The 21553-nt window shown below is 87.5% G+C and overlaps 1 protein-coding gene across 4 annotated transcripts in view; it reads right to left on the reverse strand.

Annotated features, from left to right (window-relative positions):
* Positions 1 to 1183: 1183 nt before the first annotated feature.
* LOC125424758 (IQ domain-containing protein H-like) overlaps positions 1184 to 21553 on the reverse strand; it is a 72431-nt gene continuing 52061 nt past the window's right edge. For all 4 annotated transcript variants that reach the window (XM_048482198.1, XM_048482199.1, XM_048482201.1 and 1 more), the window contains one exon: positions 1184 to 1373. In XM_048482198.1, the coding sequence (XP_048338155.1) occupies positions 1366 to 1373 (8 nt within the window). In that variant the 3' untranslated portion in view covers positions 1184 to 1365. The remainder of the gene's footprint in view (positions 1374 to 21553) is intronic.

Here is a 21553-nt window from a genome sequence, read left to right on the forward strand (position 1 = left end):
GGGCAGGGCACGACGGGGGCGTGGCCGGGCATTCCGGGGGCGGGGCATTCTGGGGTGGGGCTGTGGCAAGGACGCAGCCGCTGTGCCGGTCCTTGGGCGGGAAAAGAATGCACGCAGGCTGCCATGCACGCCGGTGCACCTCCTGCTAGGCTGCTTCAAGTTCTGCGCGCTACTGCTGAGAGGAGGGGCGTAACTAAGGCAAAAATCACGTGGCAAAATCACCGATTAGTAACCCCCTCTCGGCACACACAAATAATTAGTAACCTACTCTCGGGAACCTGTGAGAACCTGCTGGATCCCACCTCTGCCCTTGGGCACTGAGGGAAAGGACCGTTTTCGGCCTCAAAAGCCATGAATGGTTGTACCCAGAGCAGCTGTGTCTCCTACCCAAGGCCACTAAAGTACTTGGGCAAGGCCTTCCTCCAGACACCATCATTTCCTGAGGGTACCCTGCCGATCACAAACTTGTGGAGGCCCCAATCCAGAGAGGTCTGCCACACTCGTTCCACATAAGCATTTAGGGGGCCGAGTGCTAAGTTGCTGACGGAGGGGATGTTATTTTGCATCCCTGCTCCAGGCTGTATTGCTGTAGGTCTATTTCGCGTCAATTGCCATGTATCCAGAGGTGGGATCCAGCAGGTTCTCACAGGTTCCCGAGAGTAGGTTACTAATTATTTGTGTGTGCCGAGAGGGGGTTACTAATGGGTGATTTTGCCACGTGATTTTTGCCTTAGTTACGCCCCTCCTCTCAGCAGTAGCATGCAGAACTTGACGCAGTCTAGCAGGAGGTGCACCGGCGTGCGTGGCAGCCTGCGCCTGCGTTCATTCGTTTCCCGCCCAAGGACCGGCGCAGCAGCTGCGTCCTTGCCACAGCCCCGTCCCGGAATGCCCGGCCACGCCCCCTGTCGTGCCCTGCCCCGCCCCATTGGTGCTACGCCACAGTTTGAATCCCACCACCATGGGAACCTGTTACTAAAATTTTTGGATCCCACCACTGCATGTATTTTGGAATTCTGTTATTATCACCATGATAACGCTGTTGTTAGGCTTTTAAAAAAAAATCTTGAAGAGTGGTTGCAATATAAAAATAAACAAACTGAAAAAGCACCCATCCTATTAAAACTAGGAGGCAGCAGAGAAAGCCTGAAACACGACACGTTTGAAAAGGACGCTGGACTTACGTGTGCCCATCTGTTCTGCCAGACCTCGAGGCTGTGTTTTTGGCGCTCCTTGCAGACCCAAGAATAACATTTGAGGTGTGCGGTGACGTCGCAGTAGGCCGTGCCGTTTCCCCCAAAGTCGCCATCCGCTTTGAAAATCCAGCGTTTCACTTCTGGGTAGTCGACAATCAGCTGACTTAGGACTTCAATCATCTGAGGTTAAAAAAAGCACCCCAGTTTAACTTAAGGTACATACCCTGTTTCCCCTAATATAAGACATCCTCGAAAAATAAGACGTAGTAGAGGTTTTGCTGAAGTGCGAAATATAAGGCATCCCCCAAAAGTAAGGCGTAGCAAAGTTTTTGTTTGGAAGCATGCCCGACAAAGAGAACACAGGAAAAATAAGACATCCCCTGAAAATAAGACATAGTGCATCTTTGGGAGCAAAAATTAATATAAGACACTGTCTTATATTCGGGGAAACACGGTACCTACCTAATACAGAAATAAACCATCATTTAATCTTTATTCAGAACAAAGTCCAGAAGTGGAATGGAATCACTTCTGGCTCTGCTATCACCCTCTTTGGGACAAACAGGACAGCCTTCCTGCTACCCTGTTTCCCTGAATATAAGACATCCCCTAAAAATAAGACATAGTGGAGGTTTTGCTGAAGTGCGAAATATAAGGCAACCCCCAAAAGTAAGGCGTAGCAAAGTTTTTGTTTGGAAGCATGCCCGACAAACAGAATGCAGAAATATAAGACATCCCCTGAAAATAAGACATAGCGCATCTTTGGGAGCAAAAATGAATATAAGACACTGTCTTATTTTCAGGGAAACACGGTATTAATACAATCCTACCTGTTTCTTCCCCCCCCCCCCCCTCATCCCATGCAGTAAATGATTCTCAATCTAAAAGGCAGGCAGGTGGGAACTACCCAAAAAATCCCTGCAAAAGAATTACAGAGACACTATTTGAGCTGCTCTTTTTGTTTTCTAACTAGATACAAGAAGGCCACGCTTGTGGTTTTCTTGCTTGTGGGTTTCAATGTAAACTTGAAAAAAAAATGGGGGGGGAGGCGAGGGGGGGGGAACGAGGGGGGGGGAAGGCGAGGACAGGCCAGATCTAATCACCAGCAAGTACCCTGAGCGTCTGACTGTTTCCCTCAGGCACATTCTTCTCAAACAATAATCGTATTTCATTTTAATTTTAGAAAGAGGGGGCGATTATGACCGTCTTAGATCCCCTGGTATCTTTATCTTTCACGCAGCACATGCTTCCATAGACAGTTTGACCGTGTAGCCCCGTCAGTCTGCAGTGGAACAGCTGGATCTGAGTCCATGAGCACCGTGGAGACCAACAAGATTTCTCAGGGAGTGAGCTTTTGAGAATCACAGCTCTCTTGGACTCGTGCCCTGAGAGTCTTATTGGTTTCTATGGTGCTTCTGGACTCAAATTTAGCTGCCATATATGGCAGCTGTGAAAAAGGCAAACTCTATGCTGGGGGTAATTAGGAAAGGAATTGAGAATAAAACTGCAAAGATTGTCGTGCCCTTATATAAAGCCGTGGTGCGACCGCACTTGGAGTACTGTGTTCAGTTCTGGTCGCCACATCTCAAAAAGGATATCGAAGAGATAGAAAAAGTGCAGAGAAGGCAACGAGGATGATTGAAGGATTGGAGCACCTTCCTTATGAGGAGAGGCTGCAGCGTTTGGGACTCTTTAGTTTGGAGAGGAGACGTCTGAGCGGGGATATGATTGAAGTCTATAAAATTATGCATGGGGTAGAAAATGTTGACAGAGAGAAATTTTTCTCCCACCCCCCCCCCCCCCCACCCCCCCCCCCCCCCACCCCCCCCCCCCCCCACCCCCCCCCCCCCCCACCCCCCCCCCCCCCCACCCCCCCCCCCCCCCACCCCCCCCCCCCCCCACCCCCCCCCCCCCCCACCCCCCCCCCCCCCCACCCCCCCCCCCCCCCACCCCCCCCCCCCCCCACCCCCCCCCCCCCCCACCCCCCCCCCCCCCCACCCCCCCCCCCCCCCACCCCCCCCCCCCCCCACCCCCCCCCCCCCCCACCCCCCCCCCCCCCCACCCCCCCCCCCCCCCACCCCCCCCCCCCCCCACCCCCCCCCCCCCCCACCCCCCCCCCCCCCCACCCCCCCCCCCCCCCACCCCCCCCCCCCCCCACCCCCCCCCCCCCCCACCCCCCCCCCCCCCCACCCCCCCCCCCCCCCACCCCCCCCCCCCCCCACCCCCCCCCCCCCCCACCCCCCCCCCCCCCCACCCCCCCCCCCCCCCACCCCCCCCCCCCCCCACCCCCCCCCCCCCCCACCCCCCCCCCCCCCCACCCCCCCCCCCCCCCACCCCCCCCCCCCCCCACCCCCCCCCCCCCCCACCCCCCCCCCCCCCCACCCCCCCCCCCCCCCACCCCCCCCCCCCCCCACCCCCCCCCCCCCCCACCCCCCCCCCCCCCCACCCCCCCCCCCCCCCACCCCCCCCCCCCCCCACCCCCCCCCCCCCCCACCCCCCCCCCCCCCCACCCCCCCCCCCCCCCACCCCCCCCCCCCCCCACCCCCCCCCCCCCCCACCCCCCCCCCCCCCCACCCCCCCCCCCCCCCACCCCCCCCCCCCCCCACCCCCCCCCCCCCCCACCCCCCCCCCCCCCCACCCCCCCCCCCCCCCACCCCCCCCCCCCCCCACCCCCCCCCCCCCCCACCCCCCCCCCCCCCCACCCCCCCCCCCCCCCACCCCCCCCCCCCCCCACCCCCCCCCCCCCCCACCCCCCCCCCCCCCCACCCCCCCCCCCCCCCACCCCCCCCCCCCCCCACCCCCCCCCCCCCCCACCCCCCCCCCCCCCCACCCCCCCCCCCCCCCACCCCCCCCCCCCCCCACCCCCCCCCCCCCCCACCCCCCCCCCCCCCCACCCCCCCCCCCCCCCACCCCCCCCCCCCCCCACCCCCCCCCCCCCCCACCCCCCCCCCCCCCCACCCCCCCCCCCCCCCACCCCCCCCCCCCCCCACCCCCCCCCCCCCCCACCCCCCCCCCCCCCCACCCCCCCCCCCCCCCACCCCCCCCCCCCCCCACCCCCCCCCCCCCCCACCCCCCCCCCCCCCCACCCCCCCCCCCCCCCACCCCCCCCCCCCCCCACCCCCCCCCCCCCCCACCCCCCCCCCCCCCCACCCCCCCCCCCCCCCACCCCCCCCCCCCCCCACCCCCCCCCCCCCCCACCCCCCCCCCCCCCCACCCCCCCCCCCCCCCACCCCCCCCCCCCCCCACCCCCCCCCCCCCCCACCCCCCCCCCCCCCCACCCCCCCCCCCCCCCACCCCCCCCCCCCCCCACCCCCCCCCCCCCCCACCCCCCCCCCCCCCCACCCCCCCCCCCCCCCACCCCCCCCCCCCCCCACCCCCCCCCCCCCCCACCCCCCCCCCCCCCCACCCCCCCCCCCCCCCACCCCCCCCCCCCCCCACCCCCCCCCCCCCCCACCCCCCCCCCCCCCCACCCCCCCCCCCCCCCACCCCCCCCCCCCCCCACCCCCCCCCCCCCCCACCCCCCCCCCCCCCCACCCCCCCCCCCCCCCACCCCCCCCCCCCCCCACCCCCCCCCCCCCCCACCCCCCCCCCCCCCCACCCCCCCCCCCCCCCACCCCCCCCCCCCCCCACCCCCCCCCCCCCCCACCCCCCCCCCCCCCCACCCCCCCCCCCCCCCACCCCCCCCCCCCCCCACCCCCCCCCCCCCCCACCCCCCCCCCCCCCCACCCCCCCCCCCCCCCACCCCCCCCCCCCCCCACCCCCCCCCCCCCCCACCCCCCCCCCCCCCCACCCCCCCCCCCCCCCACCCCCCCCCCCCCCCACCCCCCCCCCCCCCCACCCCCCCCCCCCCCCACCCCCCCCCCCCCCCACCCCCCCCCCCCCCCACCCCCCCCCCCCCCCACCCCCCCCCCCCCCCACCCCCCCCCCCCCCCACCCCCCCCCCCCCCCACCCCCCCCCCCCCCCACCCCCCCCCCCCCCCACCCCCCCCCCCCCCCACCCCCCCCCCCCCCCACCCCCCCCCCCCCCCACCCCCCCCCCCCCCCACCCCCCCCCCCCCCCACCCCCCCCCCCCCCCACCCCCCCCCCCCCCCACCCCCCCCCCCCCCCACCCCCCCCCCCCCCCACCCCCCCCCCCCCCCACCCCCCCCCCCCCCCACCCCCCCCCCCCCCCACCCCCCCCCCCCCCCACCCCCCCCCCCCCCCACCCCCCCCCCCCCCCACCCCCCCCCCCCCCCACCCCCCCCCCCCCCCACCCCCCCCCCCCCCCACCCCCCCCCCCCCCCACCCCCCCCCCCCCCCACCCCCCCCCCCCCCCACCCCCCCCCCCCCCCACCCCCCCCCCCCCCCACCCCCCCCCCCCCCCACCCCCCCCCCCCCCCACCCCCCCCCCCCCCCACCCCCCCCCCCCCCCACCCCCCCCCCCCCCCACCCCCCCCCCCCCCCACCCCCCCCCCCCCCCACCCCCCCCCCCCCCCACCCCCCCCCCCCCCCACCCCCCCCCCCCCCCACCCCCCCCCCCCCCCACCCCCCCCCCCCCCCACCCCCCCCCCCCCCCACCCCCCCCCCCCCCCACCCCCCCCCCCCCCCACCCCCCCCCCCCCCCACCCCCCCCCCCCCCCACCCCCCCCCCCCCCCACCCCCCCCCCCCCCCACCCCCCCCCCCCCCCACCCCCCCCCCCCCCCACCCCCCCCCCCCCCCACCCCCCCCCCCCCCCACCCCCCCCCCCCCCCACCCCCCCCCCCCCCCACCCCCCCCCCCCCCCACCCCCCCCCCCCCCCACCCCCCCCCCCCCCCACCCCCCCCCCCCCCCACCCCCCCCCCCCCCCACCCCCCCCCCCCCCCACCCCCCCCCCCCCCCACCCCCCCCCCCCCCCACCCCCCCCCCCCCCCACCCCCCCCCCCCCCCACCCCCCCCCCCCCCCACCCCCCCCCCCCCCCACCCCCCCCCCCCCCCACCCCCCCCCCCCCCCACCCCCCCCCCCCCCCACCCCCCCCCCCCCCCACCCCCCCCCCCCCCCACCCCCCCCCCCCCCCACCCCCCCCCCCCCCCACCCCCCCCCCCCCCCACCCCCCCCCCCCCCCACCCCCCCCCCCCCCCACCCCCCCCCCCCCCCACCCCCCCCCCCCCCCACCCCCCCCCCCCCCCACCCCCCCCCCCCCCCACCCCCCCCCCCCCCCACCCCCCCCCCCCCCCACCCCCCCCCCCCCCCACCCCCCCCCCCCCCCACCCCCCCCCCCCCCCACCCCCCCCCCCCCCCACCCCCCCCCCCCCCCACCCCCCCCCCCCCCCACCCCCCCCCCCCCCCACCCCCCCCCCCCCCCACCCCCCCCCCCCCCCACCCCCCCCCCCCCCCACCCCCCCCCCCCCCCACCCCCCCCCCCCCCCACCCCCCCCCCCCCCCACCCCCCCCCCCCCCCACCCCCCCCCCCCCCCACCCCCCCCCCCCCCCACCCCCCCCCCCCCCCACCCCCCCCCCCCCCCACCCCCCCCCCCCCCCACCCCCCCCCCCCCCCACCCCCCCCCCCCCCCACCCCCCCCCCCCCCCACCCCCCCCCCCCCCCACCCCCCCCCCCCCCCACCCCCCCCCCCCCCCACCCCCCCCCCCCCCCACCCCCCCCCCCCCCCACCCCCCCCCCCCCCCACCCCCCCCCCCCCCCACCCCCCCCCCCCCCCACCCCCCCCCCCCCCCACCCCCCCCCCCCCCCACCCCCCCCCCCCCCCACCCCCCCCCCCCCCCACCCCCCCCCCCCCCCACCCCCCCCCCCCCCCACCCCCCCCCCCCCCCACCCCCCCCCCCCCCCACCCCCCCCCCCCCCCACCCCCCCCCCCCCCCACCCCCCCCCCCCCCCACCCCCCCCCCCCCCCACCCCCCCCCCCCCCCACCCCCCCCCCCCCCCACCCCCCCCCCCCCCCACCCCCCCCCCCCCCCACCCCCCCCCCCCCCCACCCCCCCCCCCCCCCACCCCCCCCCCCCCCCACCCCCCCCCCCCCCCACCCCCCCCCCCCCCCACCCCCCCCCCCCCCCACCCCCCCCCCCCCCCACCCCCCCCCCCCCCCACCCCCCCCCCCCCCCACCCCCCCCCCCCCCCACCCCCCCCCCCCCCCACCCCCCCCCCCCCCCACCCCCCCCCCCCCCCACCCCCCCCCCCCCCCACCCCCCCCCCCCCCCACCCCCCCCCCCCCCCACCCCCCCCCCCCCCCACCCCCCCCCCCCCCCACCCCCCCCCCCCCCCACCCCCCCCCCCCCCCACCCCCCCCCCCCCCCACCCCCCCCCCCCCCCACCCCCCCCCCCCCCCACCCCCCCCCCCCCCCACCCCCCCCCCCCCCCACCCCCCCCCCCCCCCACCCCCCCCCCCCCCCACCCCCCCCCCCCCCCACCCCCCCCCCCCCCCACCCCCCCCCCCCCCCACCCCCCCCCCCCCCCACCCCCCCCCCCCCCCACCCCCCCCCCCCCCCACCCCCCCCCCCCCCCACCCCCCCCCCCCCCCACCCCCCCCCCCCCCCACCCCCCCCCCCCCCCACCCCCCCCCCCCCCCACCCCCCCCCCCCCCCACCCCCCCCCCCCCCCACCCCCCCCCCCCCCCACCCCCCCCCCCCCCCACCCCCCCCCCCCCCCACCCCCCCCCCCCCCCACCCCCCCCCCCCCCCACCCCCCCCCCCCCCCACCCCCCCCCCCCCCCACCCCCCCCCCCCCCCACCCCCCCCCCCCCCCACCCCCCCCCCCCCCCACCCCCCCCCCCCCCCACCCCCCCCCCCCCCCACCCCCCCCCCCCCCCACCCCCCCCCCCCCCCACCCCCCCCCCCCCCCACCCCCCCCCCCCCCCACCCCCCCCCCCCCCCACCCCCCCCCCCCCCCACCCCCCCCCCCCCCCACCCCCCCCCCCCCCCACCCCCCCCCCCCCCCACCCCCCCCCCCCCCCACCCCCCCCCCCCCCCACCCCCCCCCCCCCCCACCCCCCCCCCCCCCCACCCCCCCCCCCCCCCACCCCCCCCCCCCCCCACCCCCCCCCCCCCCCACCCCCCCCCCCCCCCACCCCCCCCCCCCCCCACCCCCCCCCCCCCCCACCCCCCCCCCCCCCCACCCCCCCCCCCCCCCACCCCCCCCCCCCCCCACCCCCCCCCCCCCCCACCCCCCCCCCCCCCCACCCCCCCCCCCCCCCACCCCCCCCCCCCCCCACCCCCCCCCCCCCCCACCCCCCCCCCCCCCCACCCCCCCCCCCCCCCACCCCCCCCCCCCCCCACCCCCCCCCCCCCCCACCCCCCCCCCCCCCCACCCCCCCCCCCCCCCACCCCCCCCCCCCCCCACCCCCCCCCCCCCCCACCCCCCCCCCCCCCCACCCCCCCCCCCCCCCACCCCCCCCCCCCCCCACCCCCCCCCCCCCCCACCCCCCCCCCCCCCCACCCCCCCCCCCCCCCACCCCCCCCCCCCCCCACCCCCCCCCCCCCCCACCCCCCCCCCCCCCCACCCCCCCCCCCCCCCACCCCCCCCCCCCCCCACCCCCCCCCCCCCCCACCCCCCCCCCCCCCCACCCCCCCCCCCCCCCACCCCCCCCCCCCCCCACCCCCCCCCCCCCCCACCCCCCCCCCCCCCCACCCCCCCCCCCCCCCACCCCCCCCCCCCCCCACCCCCCCCCCCCCCCACCCCCCCCCCCCCCCACCCCCCCCCCCCCCCACCCCCCCCCCCCCCCACCCCCCCCCCCCCCCACCCCCCCCCCCCCCCACCCCCCCCCCCCCCCACCCCCCCCCCCCCCCACCCCCCCCCCCCCCCACCCCCCCCCCCCCCCACCCCCCCCCCCCCCCACCCCCCCCCCCCCCCACCCCCCCCCCCCCCCACCCCCCCCCCCCCCCACCCCCCCCCCCCCCCACCCCCCCCCCCCCCCACCCCCCCCCCCCCCCACCCCCCCCCCCCCCCACCCCCCCCCCCCCCCACCCCCCCCCCCCCCCACCCCCCCCCCCCCCCACCCCCCCCCCCCCCCACCCCCCCCCCCCCCCACCCCCCCCCCCCCCCACCCCCCCCCCCCCCCACCCCCCCCCCCCCCCACCCCCCCCCCCCCCCACCCCCCCCCCCCCCCACCCCCCCCCCCCCCCACCCCCCCCCCCCCCCACCCCCCCCCCCCCCCACCCCCCCCCCCCCCCACCCCCCCCCCCCCCCACCCCCCCCCCCCCCCACCCCCCCCCCCCCCCACCCCCCCCCCCCCCCACCCCCCCCCCCCCCCACCCCCCCCCCCCCCCACCCCCCCCCCCCCCCACCCCCCCCCCCCCCCACCCCCCCCCCCCCCCACCCCCCCCCCCCCCCACCCCCCCCCCCCCCCACCCCCCCCCCCCCCCACCCCCCCCCCCCCCCACCCCCCCCCCCCCCCACCCCCCCCCCCCCCCACCCCCCCCCCCCCCCACCCCCCCCCCCCCCCACCCCCCCCCCCCCCCACCCCCCCCCCCCCCCACCCCCCCCCCCCCCCACCCCCCCCCCCCCCCACCCCCCCCCCCCCCCACCCCCCCCCCCCCCCACCCCCCCCCCCCCCCACCCCCCCCCCCCCCCACCCCCCCCCCCCCCCACCCCCCCCCCCCCCCACCCCCCCCCCCCCCCACCCCCCCCCCCCCCCACCCCCCCCCCCCCCCACCCCCCCCCCCCCCCACCCCCCCCCCCCCCCACCCCCCCCCCCCCCCACCCCCCCCCCCCCCCACCCCCCCCCCCCCCCACCCCCCCCCCCCCCCACCCCCCCCCCCCCCCACCCCCCCCCCCCCCCACCCCCCCCCCCCCCCACCCCCCCCCCCCCCCACCCCCCCCCCCCCCCACCCCCCCCCCCCCCCACCCCCCCCCCCCCCCACCCCCCCCCCCCCCCACCCCCCCCCCCCCCCACCCCCCCCCCCCCCCACCCCCCCCCCCCCCCACCCCCCCCCCCCCCCACCCCCCCCCCCCCCCACCCCCCCCCCCCCCCACCCCCCCCCCCCCCCACCCCCCCCCCCCCCCACCCCCCCCCCCCCCCACCCCCCCCCCCCCCCACCCCCCCCCCCCCCCACCCCCCCCCCCCCCCACCCCCCCCCCCCCCCACCCCCCCCCCCCCCCACCCCCCCCCCCCCCCACCCCCCCCCCCCCCCACCCCCCCCCCCCCCCACCCCCCCCCCCCCCCACCCCCCCCCCCCCCCACCCCCCCCCCCCCCCACCCCCCCCCCCCCCCACCCCCCCCCCCCCCCACCCCCCCCCCCCCCCACCCCCCCCCCCCCCCACCCCCCCCCCCCCCCACCCCCCCCCCCCCCCACCCCCCCCCCCCCCCACCCCCCCCCCCCCCCACCCCCCCCCCCCCCCACCCCCCCCCCCCCCCACCCCCCCCCCCCCCCACCCCCCCCCCCCCCCACCCCCCCCCCCCCCCACCCCCCCCCCCCCCCACCCCCCCCCCCCCCCACCCCCCCCCCCCCCCACCCCCCCCCCCCCCCACCCCCCCCCCCCCCCACCCCCCCCCCCCCCCACCCCCCCCCCCCCCCACCCCCCCCCCCCCCCACCCCCCCCCCCCCCCACCCCCCCCCCCCCCCACCCCCCCCCCCCCCCACCCCCCCCCCCCCCCACCCCCCCCCCCCCCCACCCCCCCCCCCCCCCACCCCCCCCCCCCCCCACCCCCCCCCCCCCCCACCCCCCCCCCCCCCCACCCCCCCCCCCCCCCACCCCCCCCCCCCCCCACCCCCCCCCCCCCCCACCCCCCCCCCCCCCCACCCCCCCCCCCCCCCACCCCCCCCCCCCCCCACCCCCCCCCCCCCCCACCCCCCCCCCCCCCCACCCCCCCCCCCCCCCACCCCCCCCCCCCCCCACCCCCCCCCCCCCCCACCCCCCCCCCCCCCCACCCCCCCCCCCCCCCACCCCCCCCCCCCCCCACCCCCCCCCCCCCCCACCCCCCCCCCCCCCCACCCCCCCCCCCCCCCACCCCCCCCCCCCCCCACCCCCCCCCCCCCCCACCCCCCCCCCCCCCCACCCCCCCCCCCCCCCACCCCCCCCCCCCCCCACCCCCCCCCCCCCCCACCCCCCCCCCCCCCCACCCCCCCCCCCCCCCACCCCCCCCCCCCCCCACCCCCCCCCCCCCCCACCCCCCCCCCCCCCCACCCCCCCCCCCCCCCACCCCCCCCCCCCCCCACCCCCCCCCCCCCCCACCCCCCCCCCCCCCCACCCCCCCCCCCCCCCACCCCCCCCCCCCCCCACCCCCCCCCCCCCCCACCCCCCCCCCCCCCCACCCCCCCCCCCCCCCACCCCCCCCCCCCCCCACCCCCCCCCCCCCCCACCCCCCCCCCCCCCCACCCCCCCCCCCCCCCACCCCCCCCCCCCCCCACCCCCCCCCCCCCCCACCCCCCCCCCCCCCCACCCCCCCCCCCCCCCACCCCCCCCCCCCCCCACCCCCCCCCCCCCCCACCCCCCCCCCCCCCCACCCCCCCCCCCCCCCACCCCCCCCCCCCCCCACCCCCCCCCCCCCCCACCCCCCCCCCCCCCCACCCCCCCCCCCCCCCACCCCCCCCCCCCCCCACCCCCCCCCCCCCCCACCCCCCCCCCCCCCCACCCCCCCCCCCCCCCACCCCCCCCCCCCCCCACCCCCCCCCCCCCCCACCCCCCCCCCCCCCCACCCCCCCCCCCCCCCACCCCCCCCCCCCCCCACCCCCCCCCCCCCCCACCCCCCCCCCCCCCCACCCCCCCCCCCCCCCACCCCCCCCCCCCCCCACCCCCCCCCCCCCCCACCCCCCCCCCCCCCCACCCCCCCCCCCCCCCACCCCCCCCCCCCCCCACCCCCCCCCCCCCCCACCCCCCCCCCCCCCCACCCCCCCCCCCCCCCACCCCCCCCCCCCCCCACCCCCCCCCCCCCCCACCCCCCCCCCCCCCCACCCCCCCCCCCCCCCACCCCCCCCCCCCCCCACCCCCCCCCCCCCCCACCCCCCCCCCCCCCCACCCCCCCCCCCCCCCACCCCCCCCCCCCCCCACCCCCCCCCCCCCCCACCCCCCCCCCCCCCCACCCCCCCCCCCCCCCACCCCCCCCCCCCCCCACCCCCCCCCCCCCCCACCCCCCCCCCCCCCCACCCCCCCCCCCCCCCACCCCCCCCCCCCCCCACCCCCCCCCCCCCCCACCCCCCCCCCCCCCCACCCCCCCCCCCCCCCACCCCCCCCCCCCCCCACCCCCCCCCCCCCCCACCCCCCCCCCCCCCCACCCCCCCCCCCCCCCACCCCCCCCCCCCCCCACCCCCCCCCCCCCCCACCCCCCCCCCCCCCCACCCCCCCCCCCCCCCACCCCCCCCCCCCCCCACCCCCCCCCCCCCCCACCCCCCCCCCCCCCCACCCCCCCCCCCCCCCACCCCCCCCCCCCCCCACCCCCCCCCCCCCCCACCCCCCCCCCCCCCCACCCCCCCCCCCCCCCACCCCCCCCCCCCCCCACCCCCCCCCCCCCCCACCCCCCCCCCCCCCCACCCCCCCCCCCCCCCACCCCCCCCCCCCCCCACCCCCCCCCCCCCCCACCCCCCCCCCCCCCCACCCCCCCCCCCCCCCACCCCCCCCCCCCCCCACCCCCCCCCCCCCCCACCCCCCCCCCCCCCCACCCCCCCCCCCCCCCACCCCCCCCCCCCCCCACCCCCCCCCCCCCCCACCCCCCCCCCCCCCCACCCCCCCCCCCCCCCACCCCCCCCCCCCCCCACCCCCCCCCCCCCCCACCCCCCCCCCCCCCCACCCCCCCCCCCCCCCACCCCCCCCCCCCCCCACCCCCCCCCCCCCCCACCCCCCCCCCCCCCCACCCCCCCCCCCCCCCACCCCCCCCCCCCCCCACCCCCCCCCCCCCCCACCCCCCCCCCCCCCCACCCCCCCCCCCCCCCACCCCCCCCCCCCCCCACCCCCCCCCCCCCCCACCCCCCCCCCCCCCCACCCCCCCCCCCCCCCACCCCCCCCCCCCCCCACCCCCCCCCCCCCCCACCCCCCCCCCCCCCCACCCCCCCCCCCCCCCACCCCCCCCCCCCCCCACCCCCCCCCCCCCCCACCCCCCCCCCCCCCCACCCCCCCCCCCCCCCACCCCCCCCCCCCCCCACCCCCCCCCCCCCCCACCCCCCCCCCCCCCCACCCCCCCCCCCCCCCACCCCCCCCCCCCCCCACCCCCCCCCCCCCCCACCCCCCCCCCCCCCCACCCCCCCCCCCCCCCACCCCCCCCCCCCCCCACCCCCCCCCCCCCCCACCCCCCCCCCCCCCCACCCCCCCCCCCCCCCACCCCCCCCCCCCCCCACCCCCCCCCCCCCCCACCCCCCCCCCCCCCCACCCCCCCCCCCCCCCACCCCCCCCCCCCCCCACCCCCCCCCCCCCCCACCCCCCCCCCCCCCCACCCCCCCCCCCCCCCACCCCCCCCCCCCCCCACCCCCCCCCCCCCCCACCCCCCCCCCCCCCCACCCCCCCCCCCCCCCACCCCCCCCCCCCCCCACCCCCCCCCCCCCCCACCCCCCCCCCCCCCCACCCCCCCCCCCCCCCACCCCCCCCCCCCCCCACCCCCCCCCCCCCCCACCCCCCCCCCCCCCCACCCCCCCCCCCCCCCACCCCCCCCCCCCCCCACCCCCCCCCCCCCCCACCCCCCCCCCCCCCCACCCCCCCCCCCCCCCACCCCCCCCCCCCCCCACCCCCCCCCCCCCCCACCCCCCCCCCCCCCCACCCCCCCCCCCCCCCACCCCCCCCCCCCCCCACCCCCCCCCCCCCCCACCCCCCCCCCCCCCCACCCCCCCCCCCCCCCACCCCCCCCCCCCCCCACCCCCCCCCCCCCCCACCCCCCCCCCCCCCCACCCCCCCCCCCCCCCACCCCCCCCCCCCCCCACCCCCCCCCCCCCCCACCCCCCCCCCCCCCCACCCCCCCCCCCCCCCACCCCCCCCCCCCCCCACCCCCCCCCCCCCCCACCCCCCCCCCCCCCCACCCCCCCCCCCCCCCACCCCCCCCCCCCCCCACCCCCCCCCCCCCCCACCCCCCCCCCCCCCCACCCCCCCCCCCCCCCACCCCCCCCCCCCCCCACCCCCCCCCCCCCCCACCCCCCCCCCCCCCCACCCCCCCCCCCCCCCACCCCCCCCCCCCCCCACCCCCCCCCCCCCCCACCCCCCCCCCCCCCCACCCCCCCCCCCCCCCACCCCCCCCCCCCCCCACCCCCCCCCCCCCCCACCCCCCCCCCCCCCCACCCCCCCCCCCCCCCACCCCCCCCCCCCCCCACCCCCCCCCCCCCCCACCCCCCCCCCCCCCCACCCCCCCCCCCCCCCACCCCCCCCCCCCCCCACCCCCCCCCCCCCCCACCCCCCCCCCCCCCCACCCCCCCCCCCCCCCACCCCCCCCCCCCCCCACCCCCCCCCCCCCCCACCCCCCCCCCCCCCCACCCCCCCCCCCCCCCACCCCCCCCCCCCCCCACCCCCCCCCCCCCCCACCCCCCCCCCCCCCCACCCCCCCCCCCCCCCACCCCCCCCCCCCCCCACCCCCCCCCCCCCCCACCCCCCCCCCCCCCCACCCCCCCCCCCCCCCACCCCCCCCCCCCCCCACCCCCCCCCCCCCCCACCCCCCCCCCCCCCCACCCCCCCCCCCCCCCACCCCCCCCCCCCCCCACCCCCCCCCCCCCCCACCCCCCCCCCCCCCCACCCCCCCCCCCCCCCACCCCCCCCCCCCCCCACCCCCCCCCCCCCCCACCCCCCCCCCCCCCCACCCCCCCCCCCCCCCACCCCCCCCCCCCCCCACCCCCCCCCCCCCCCACCCCCCCCCCCCCCCACCCCCCCCCCCCCCCACCCCCCCCCCCCCCCACCCCCCCCCCCCCCCACCCCCCCCCCCCCCCACCCCCCCCCCCCCCCACCCCCCCCCCCCCCCACCCCCCCCCCCCCCCACCCCCCCCCCCCCCCACCCCCCCCCCCCCCCACCCCCCCCCCCCCCCACCCCCCCCCCCCCCCACCCCCCCCCCCCCCCACCCCCCCCCCCCCCCACCCCCCCCCCCCCCCACCCCCCCCCCCCCCCACCCCCCCCCCCCCCCACCCCCCCCCCCCCCCACCCCCCCCCCCCCCCACCCCCCCCCCCCCCCACCCCCCCCCCCCCCCACCCCCCCCCCCCCCCACCCCCCCCCCCCCCCACCCCCCCCCCCCCCCACCCCCCCCCCCCCCCACCCCCCCCCCCCCCCACCCCCCCCCCCCCCCACCCCCCCCCCCCCCCACCCCCCCCCCCCCCCACCCCCCCCCCCCCCCACCCCCCCCCCCCCCCACCCCCCCCCCCCCCCACCCCCCCCCCCCCCCACCCCCCCCCCCCCCCACCCCCCCCCCCCCCCACCCCCCCCCCCCCCCACCCCCCCCCCCCCCCACCCCCCCCCCCCCCCACCCCCCCCCCCCCCCACCCCCCCCCCCCCCCACCCCCCCCCCCCCCCACCCCCCCCCCCCCCCACCCCCCCCCCCCCCCACCCCCCCCCCCCCCCACCCCCCCCCCCCCCCACCCCCCCCCCCCCCCACCCCCCCCCCCCCCCACCCCCCCCCCCCCCCACCCCCCCCCCCCCCCACCCCCCCCCCCCCCCACCCCCCCCCCCCCCCACCCCCCCCCCCCCCCACCCCCCCCCCCCCCCACCCCCCCCCCCCCCCACCCCCCCCCCCCCCCACCCCCCCCCCCCCCCACCCCCCCCCCCCCCCACCCCCCCCCCCCCCCACCCCCCCCCCCCCCCACCCCCCCCCCCCCCCACCCCCCCCCCCCCCCACCCCCCCCCCCCCCCACCCCCCCCCCCCCCCACCCCCCCCCCCCCCCACCCCCCCCCCCCCCCACCCCCCCCCCCCCCCACCCCCCCCCCCCCCCACCCCCCCCCCCCCCCACCCCCCCCCCCCCCCACCCCCCCCCCCCCCCACCCCCCCCCCCCCCCACCCCCCCCCCCCCCCACCCCCCCCCCCCCCCACCCCCCCCCCCCCCCACCCCCCCCCCCCCCCACCCCCCCCCCCCCCCACCCCCCCCCCCCCCCACCCCCCCCCCCCCCCACCCCCCCCCCCCCCCACCCCCCCCCCCCCCCACCCCCCCCCCCCCCCACCCCCCCCCCCCCCCACCCCCCCCCCCCCCCACCCCCCCCCCCCCCCACCCCCCCCCCCCCCCACCCCCCCCCCCCCCCACCCCCCCCCCCCCCCACCCCCCCCCCCCCCCACCCCCCCCCCCCCCCACCCCCCCCCCCCCCCACCCCCCCCCCCCCCCACCCCCCCCCCCCCCCACCCCCCCCCCCCCCCACCCCCCCCCCCCCCCACCCCCCCCCCCCCCCACCCCCCCCCCCCCCCACCCCCCCCCCCCCCCACCCCCCCCCCCCCCCACCCCCCCCCCCCCCCACCCCCCCCCCCCCCCACCCCCCCCCCCCCCCACCCCCCCCCCCCCCCACCCCCCCCCCCCCCCACCCCCCCCCCCCCCCACCCCCCCCCCCCCCCACCCCCCCCCCCCCCCACCCCCCCCCCCCCCCACCCCCCCCCCCCCCCACCCCCCCCCCCCCCCACCCCCCCCCCCCCCCACCCCCCCCCCCCCCCACCCCCCCCCCCCCCCACCCCCCCCCCCCCCCACCCCCCCCCCCCCCCACCCCCCCCCCCCCCCACCCCCCCCCCCCCCCACCCCCCCCCCCCCCCACCCCCCCCCCCCCCCACCCCCCCCCCCCCCCACCCCCCCCCCCCCCCACCCCCCCCCCCCCCCACCCCCCCCCCCCCCCACCCCCCCCCCCCCCCACCCCCCCCCCCCCCCACCCCCCCCCCCCCCCACCCCCCCCCCCCCCCACCCCCCCCCCCCCCCACCCCCCCCCCCCCCCACCCCCCCCCCCCCCCACCCCCCCCCCCCCCCACCCCCCCCCCCCCCCACCCCCCCCCCCCCCCACCCCCCCCCCCCCCCACCCCCCCCCCCCCCCACCCCCCCCCCCCCCCACCCCCCCCCCCCCCCACCCCCCCCCCCCCCCACCCCCCCCCCCCCCCACCCCCCCCCCCCCCCACCCCCCCCCCCCCCCACCCCCCCCCCCCCCCACCCCCCCCCCCCCCCACCCCCCCCCCCCCCCACCCCCCCCCCCCCCCACCCCCCCCCCCCCCCACCCCCCCCCCCCCCCACCCCCCCCCCCCCCCACCCCCCCCCCCCCCCACCCCCCCCCCCCCCCACCCCCCCCCCCCCCCACCCCCCCCCCCCCCCACCCCCCCCCCCCCCCACCCCCCCCCCCCCCCACCCCCCCCCCCCCCCACCCCCCCCCCCCCCCACCCCCCCCCCCCCCCACCCCCCCCCCCCCCCACCCCCCCCCCCCCCCACCCCCCCCCCCCCCCACCCCCCCCCCCCCCCACCCCCCCCCCCCCCCACCCCCCCCCCCCCCCACCCCCCCCCCCCCCCACCCCCCCCCCCCCCCACCCCCCCCCCCCCCCACCCCCCCCCCCCCCCACCCCCCCCCCCCCCCACCCCCCCCCCCCCCCACCCCCCCCCCCCCCCACCCCCCCCCCCCCCCACCCCCCCCCCCCCCCACCCCCCCCCCCCCCCACCCCCCCCCCCCCCCACCCCCCCCCCCCCCCACCCCCCCCCCCCCCCACCCCCCCCCCCCCCCACCCCCCCCCCCCCCCACCCCCCCCCCCCCCCACCCCCCCCCCCCCCCACCCCCCCCCCCCCCCACCCCCCCCCCCCCCCACCCCCCCCCCCCCCCACCCCCCCCCCCCCCCACCCCCCCCCCCCCCCACCCCCCCCCCCCCCCACCCCCCCCCCCCCCCACCCCCCCCCCCCCCCACCCCCCCCCCCCCCCACCCCCCCCCCCCCCCACCCCCCCCCCCCCCCACCCCCCCCCCCCCCCACCCCCCCCCCCCCCCACCCCCCCCCCCCCCCACCCCCCCCCCCCCCCACCCCCCCCCCCCCCCACCCCCCCCCCCCCCCACCCCCCCCCCCCCCCACCCCCCCCCCCCCCCACCCCCCCCCCCCCCCACCCCCCCCCCCCCCCACCCCCCCCCCCCCCCACCCCCCCCCCCCCCCACCCCCCCCCCCCCCCACCCCCCCCCCCCCCCACCCCCCCCCCCCCCCACCCCCCCCCCCCCCCACCCCCCCCCCCCCCCACCCCCCCCCCCCCCCACCCCCCCCCCCCCCCACCCCCCCCCCCCCCCACCCCCCCCCCCCCCCACCCCCCCCCCCCCCCACCCCCCCCCCCCCCCACCCCCCCCCCCCCCCACCCCCCCCCCCCCCCACCCCCCCCCCCCCCCACCCCCCCCCCCCCCCACCCCCCCCCCCCCCCACCCCCCCCCCCCCCCACCCCCCCCCCCCCCCACCCCCCCCCCCCCCCACCCCCCCCCCCCCCCACCCCCCCCCCCCCCCACCCCCCCCCCCCCCCACCCCCCCCCCCCCCCACCCCCCCCCCCCCCCACCCCCCCCCCCCCCCACCCCCCCCCCCCCCCACCCCCCCCCCCCCCCACCCCCCCCCCCCCCCACCCCCCCCCCCCCCCACCCCCCCCCCCCCCCACCCCCCCCCCCCCCCACCCCCCCCCCCCCCCACCCCCCCCCCCCCCCACCCCCCCCCCCCCCCACCCCCCCCCCCCCCCACCCCCCCCCCCCCCCACCCCCCCCCCCCCCCACCCCCCCCCCCCCCCACCCCCCCCCCCCCCCACCCCCCCCCCCCCCCACCCCCCCCCCCCCCCACCCCCCCCCCCCCCCACCCCCCCCCCCCCCCACCCCCCCCCCCCCCCACCCCCCCCCCCCCCCACCCCCCCCCCCCCCCACCCCCCCCCCCCCCCACCCCCCCCCCCCCCCACCCCCCCCCCCCCCCACCCCCCCCCCCCCCCACCCCCCCCCCCCCCCACCCCCCCCCCCCCCCACCCCCCCCCCCCCCCACCCCCCCCCCCCCCCACCCCCCCCCCCCCCCACCCCCCCCCCCCCCCACCCCCCCCCCCCCCCACCCCCCCCCCCCCCCACCCCCCCCCCCCCCCACCCCCCCCCCCCCCCACCCCCCCCCCCCCCCACCCCCCCCCCCCCCCACCCCCCCCCCCCCCCACCCCCCCCCCCCCCCACCCCCCCCCCCCCCCACCCCCCCCCCCCCCCACCCCCCCCCCCCCCCACCCCCCCCCCCCCCCACCCCCCCCCCCCCCCACCCCCCCCCCCCCCCACCCCCCCCCCCCCCCACCCCCCCCCCCCCCCACCCCCCCCCCCCCCCACCCCCCCCCCCCCCCACCCCCCCCCCCCCCCACCCCCCCCCCCCCCCACCCCCCCCCCCCCCCACCCCCCCCCCCCCCCACCCCCCCCCCCCCCCACCCCCCCCCCCCCCCACCCCCCCCCCCCCCCACCCCCCCCCCCCCCCACCCCCCCCCCCCCCCACCCCCCCCCCCCCCCACCCCCCCCCCCCCCCACCCCCCCCCCCCCCCACCCCCCCCCCCCCCCACCCCCCCCCCCCCCCACCCCCCCCCCCCCCCACCCCCCCCCCCCCCCACCCCCCCCCCCCCCCACCCCCCCCCCCCCCCACCCCCCCCCCCCCCCACCCCCCCCCCCCCCCACCCCCCCCCCCCCCCACCCCCCCCCCCCCCCACCCCCCCCCCCCCCCACCCCCCCCCCCCCCCACCCCCCCCCCCCCCCACCCCCCCCCCCCCCCACCCCCCCCCCCCCCCACCCCCCCCCCCCCCCACCCCCCCCCCCCCCCACCCCCCCCCCCCCCCACCCCCCCCCCCCCCCACCCCCCCCCCCCCCCACCCCCCCCCCCCCCCACCCCCCCCCCCCCCCACCCCCCCCCCCCCCCACCCCCCCCCCCCCCCACCCCCCCCCCCCCCCACCCCCCCCCCCCCCCACCCCCCCCCCCCCCCACCCCCCCCCCCCCCCACCCCCCCCCCCCCCCACCCCCCCCCCCCCCCACCCCCCCCCCCCCCCACCCCCCCCCCCCCCCACCCCCCCCCCCCCCCACCCCCCCCCCCCCCCACCCCCCCCCCCCCCCACCCCCCCCCCCCCCCACCCCCCCCCCCCCCCACCCCCCCCCCCCCCCACCCCCCCCCCCCCCCACCCCCCCCCCCCCCCACCCCCCCCCCCCCCCACCCCCCCCCCCCCCCACCCCCCCCCCCCCCCACCCCCCCCCCCCCCCACCCCCCCCCCCCCCCACCCCCCCCCCCCCCCACCCCCCCCCCCCCCCACCCCCCCCCCCCCCCACCCCCCCCCCCCCCCACCCCCCCCCCCCCCCACCCCCCCCCCCCCCCACCCCCCCCCCCCCCCACCCCCCCCCCCCCCCACCCCCCCCCCCCCCCACCCCCCCCCCCCCCCACCCCCCCCCCCCCCCACCCCCCCCCCCCCCCACCCCCCCCCCCCCCCACCCCCCCCCCCCCCCACCCCCCCCCCCCCCCACCCCCCCCCCCCCCCACCCCCCCCCCCCCCCACCCCCCCCCCCCCCCACCCCCCCCCCCCCCCACCCCCCCCCCCCCCCACCCCCCCCCCCCCCCACCCCCCCCCCCCCCCACCCCCCCCCCCCCCCACCCCCCCCCCCCCCCACCCCCCCCCCCCCCCACCCCCCCCCCCCCCCACCCCCCCCCCCCCCCACCCCCCCCCCCCCCCACCCCCCCCCCCCCCCACCCCCCCCCCCCCCCACCCCCCCCCCCCCCCACCCCCCCCCCCCCCCACCCCCCCCCCCCCCCACCCCCCCCCCCCCCCACCCCCCCCCCCCCCCACCCCCCCCCCCCCCCACCCCCCCCCCCCCCCACCCCCCCCCCCCCCCACCCCCCCCCCCCCCCACCCCCCCCCCCCCCCACCCCCCCCCCCCCCCACCCCCCCCCCCCCCCACCCCCCCCCCCCCCCACCCCCCCCCCCCCCCACCCCCCCCCCCCCCCACCCCCCCCCCCCCCCACCCCCCCCCCCCCCCACCCCCCCCCCCCCCCACCCCCCCCCCCCCCCACCCCCCCCCCCCCCCACCCCCCCCCCCCCCCACCCCCCCCCCCCCCCACCCCCCCCCCCCCCCACCCCCCCCCCCCCCCACCCCCCCCCCCCCCCACCCCCCCCCCCCCCCACCCCCCCCCCCCCCCACCCCCCCCCCCCCCCACCCCCCCCCCCCCCCACCCCCCCCCCCCCCCACCCCCCCCCCCCCCCACCCCCCCCCCCCCCCACCCCCCCCCCCCCCCACCCCCCCCCCCCCCCACCCCCCCCCCCCCCCACCCCCCCCCCCCCCCACCCCCCCCCCCCCCCACCCCCCCCCCCCCCCACCCCCCCCCCCCCCCACCCCCCCCCCCCCCCACCCCCCCCCCCCCCCACCCCCCCCCCCCCCCACCCCCCCCCCCCCCCACCCCCCCCCCCCCCCACCCCCCCCCCCCCCCACCCCCCCCCCCCCCCACCCCCCCCCCCCCCCACCCCCCCCCCCCCCCACCCCCCCCCCCCCCCACCCCCCCCCCCCCCCACCCCCCCCCCCCCCCACCCCCCCCCCC

This window comes from Sphaerodactylus townsendi, linkage group LG17 (assembly GCF_021028975.2).
Source record: "Sphaerodactylus townsendi isolate TG3544 linkage group LG17, MPM_Stown_v2.3, whole genome shotgun sequence".
Lineage (NCBI taxonomy): Eukaryota > Metazoa > Chordata > Lepidosauria > Squamata > Sphaerodactylidae > Sphaerodactylus > Sphaerodactylus townsendi.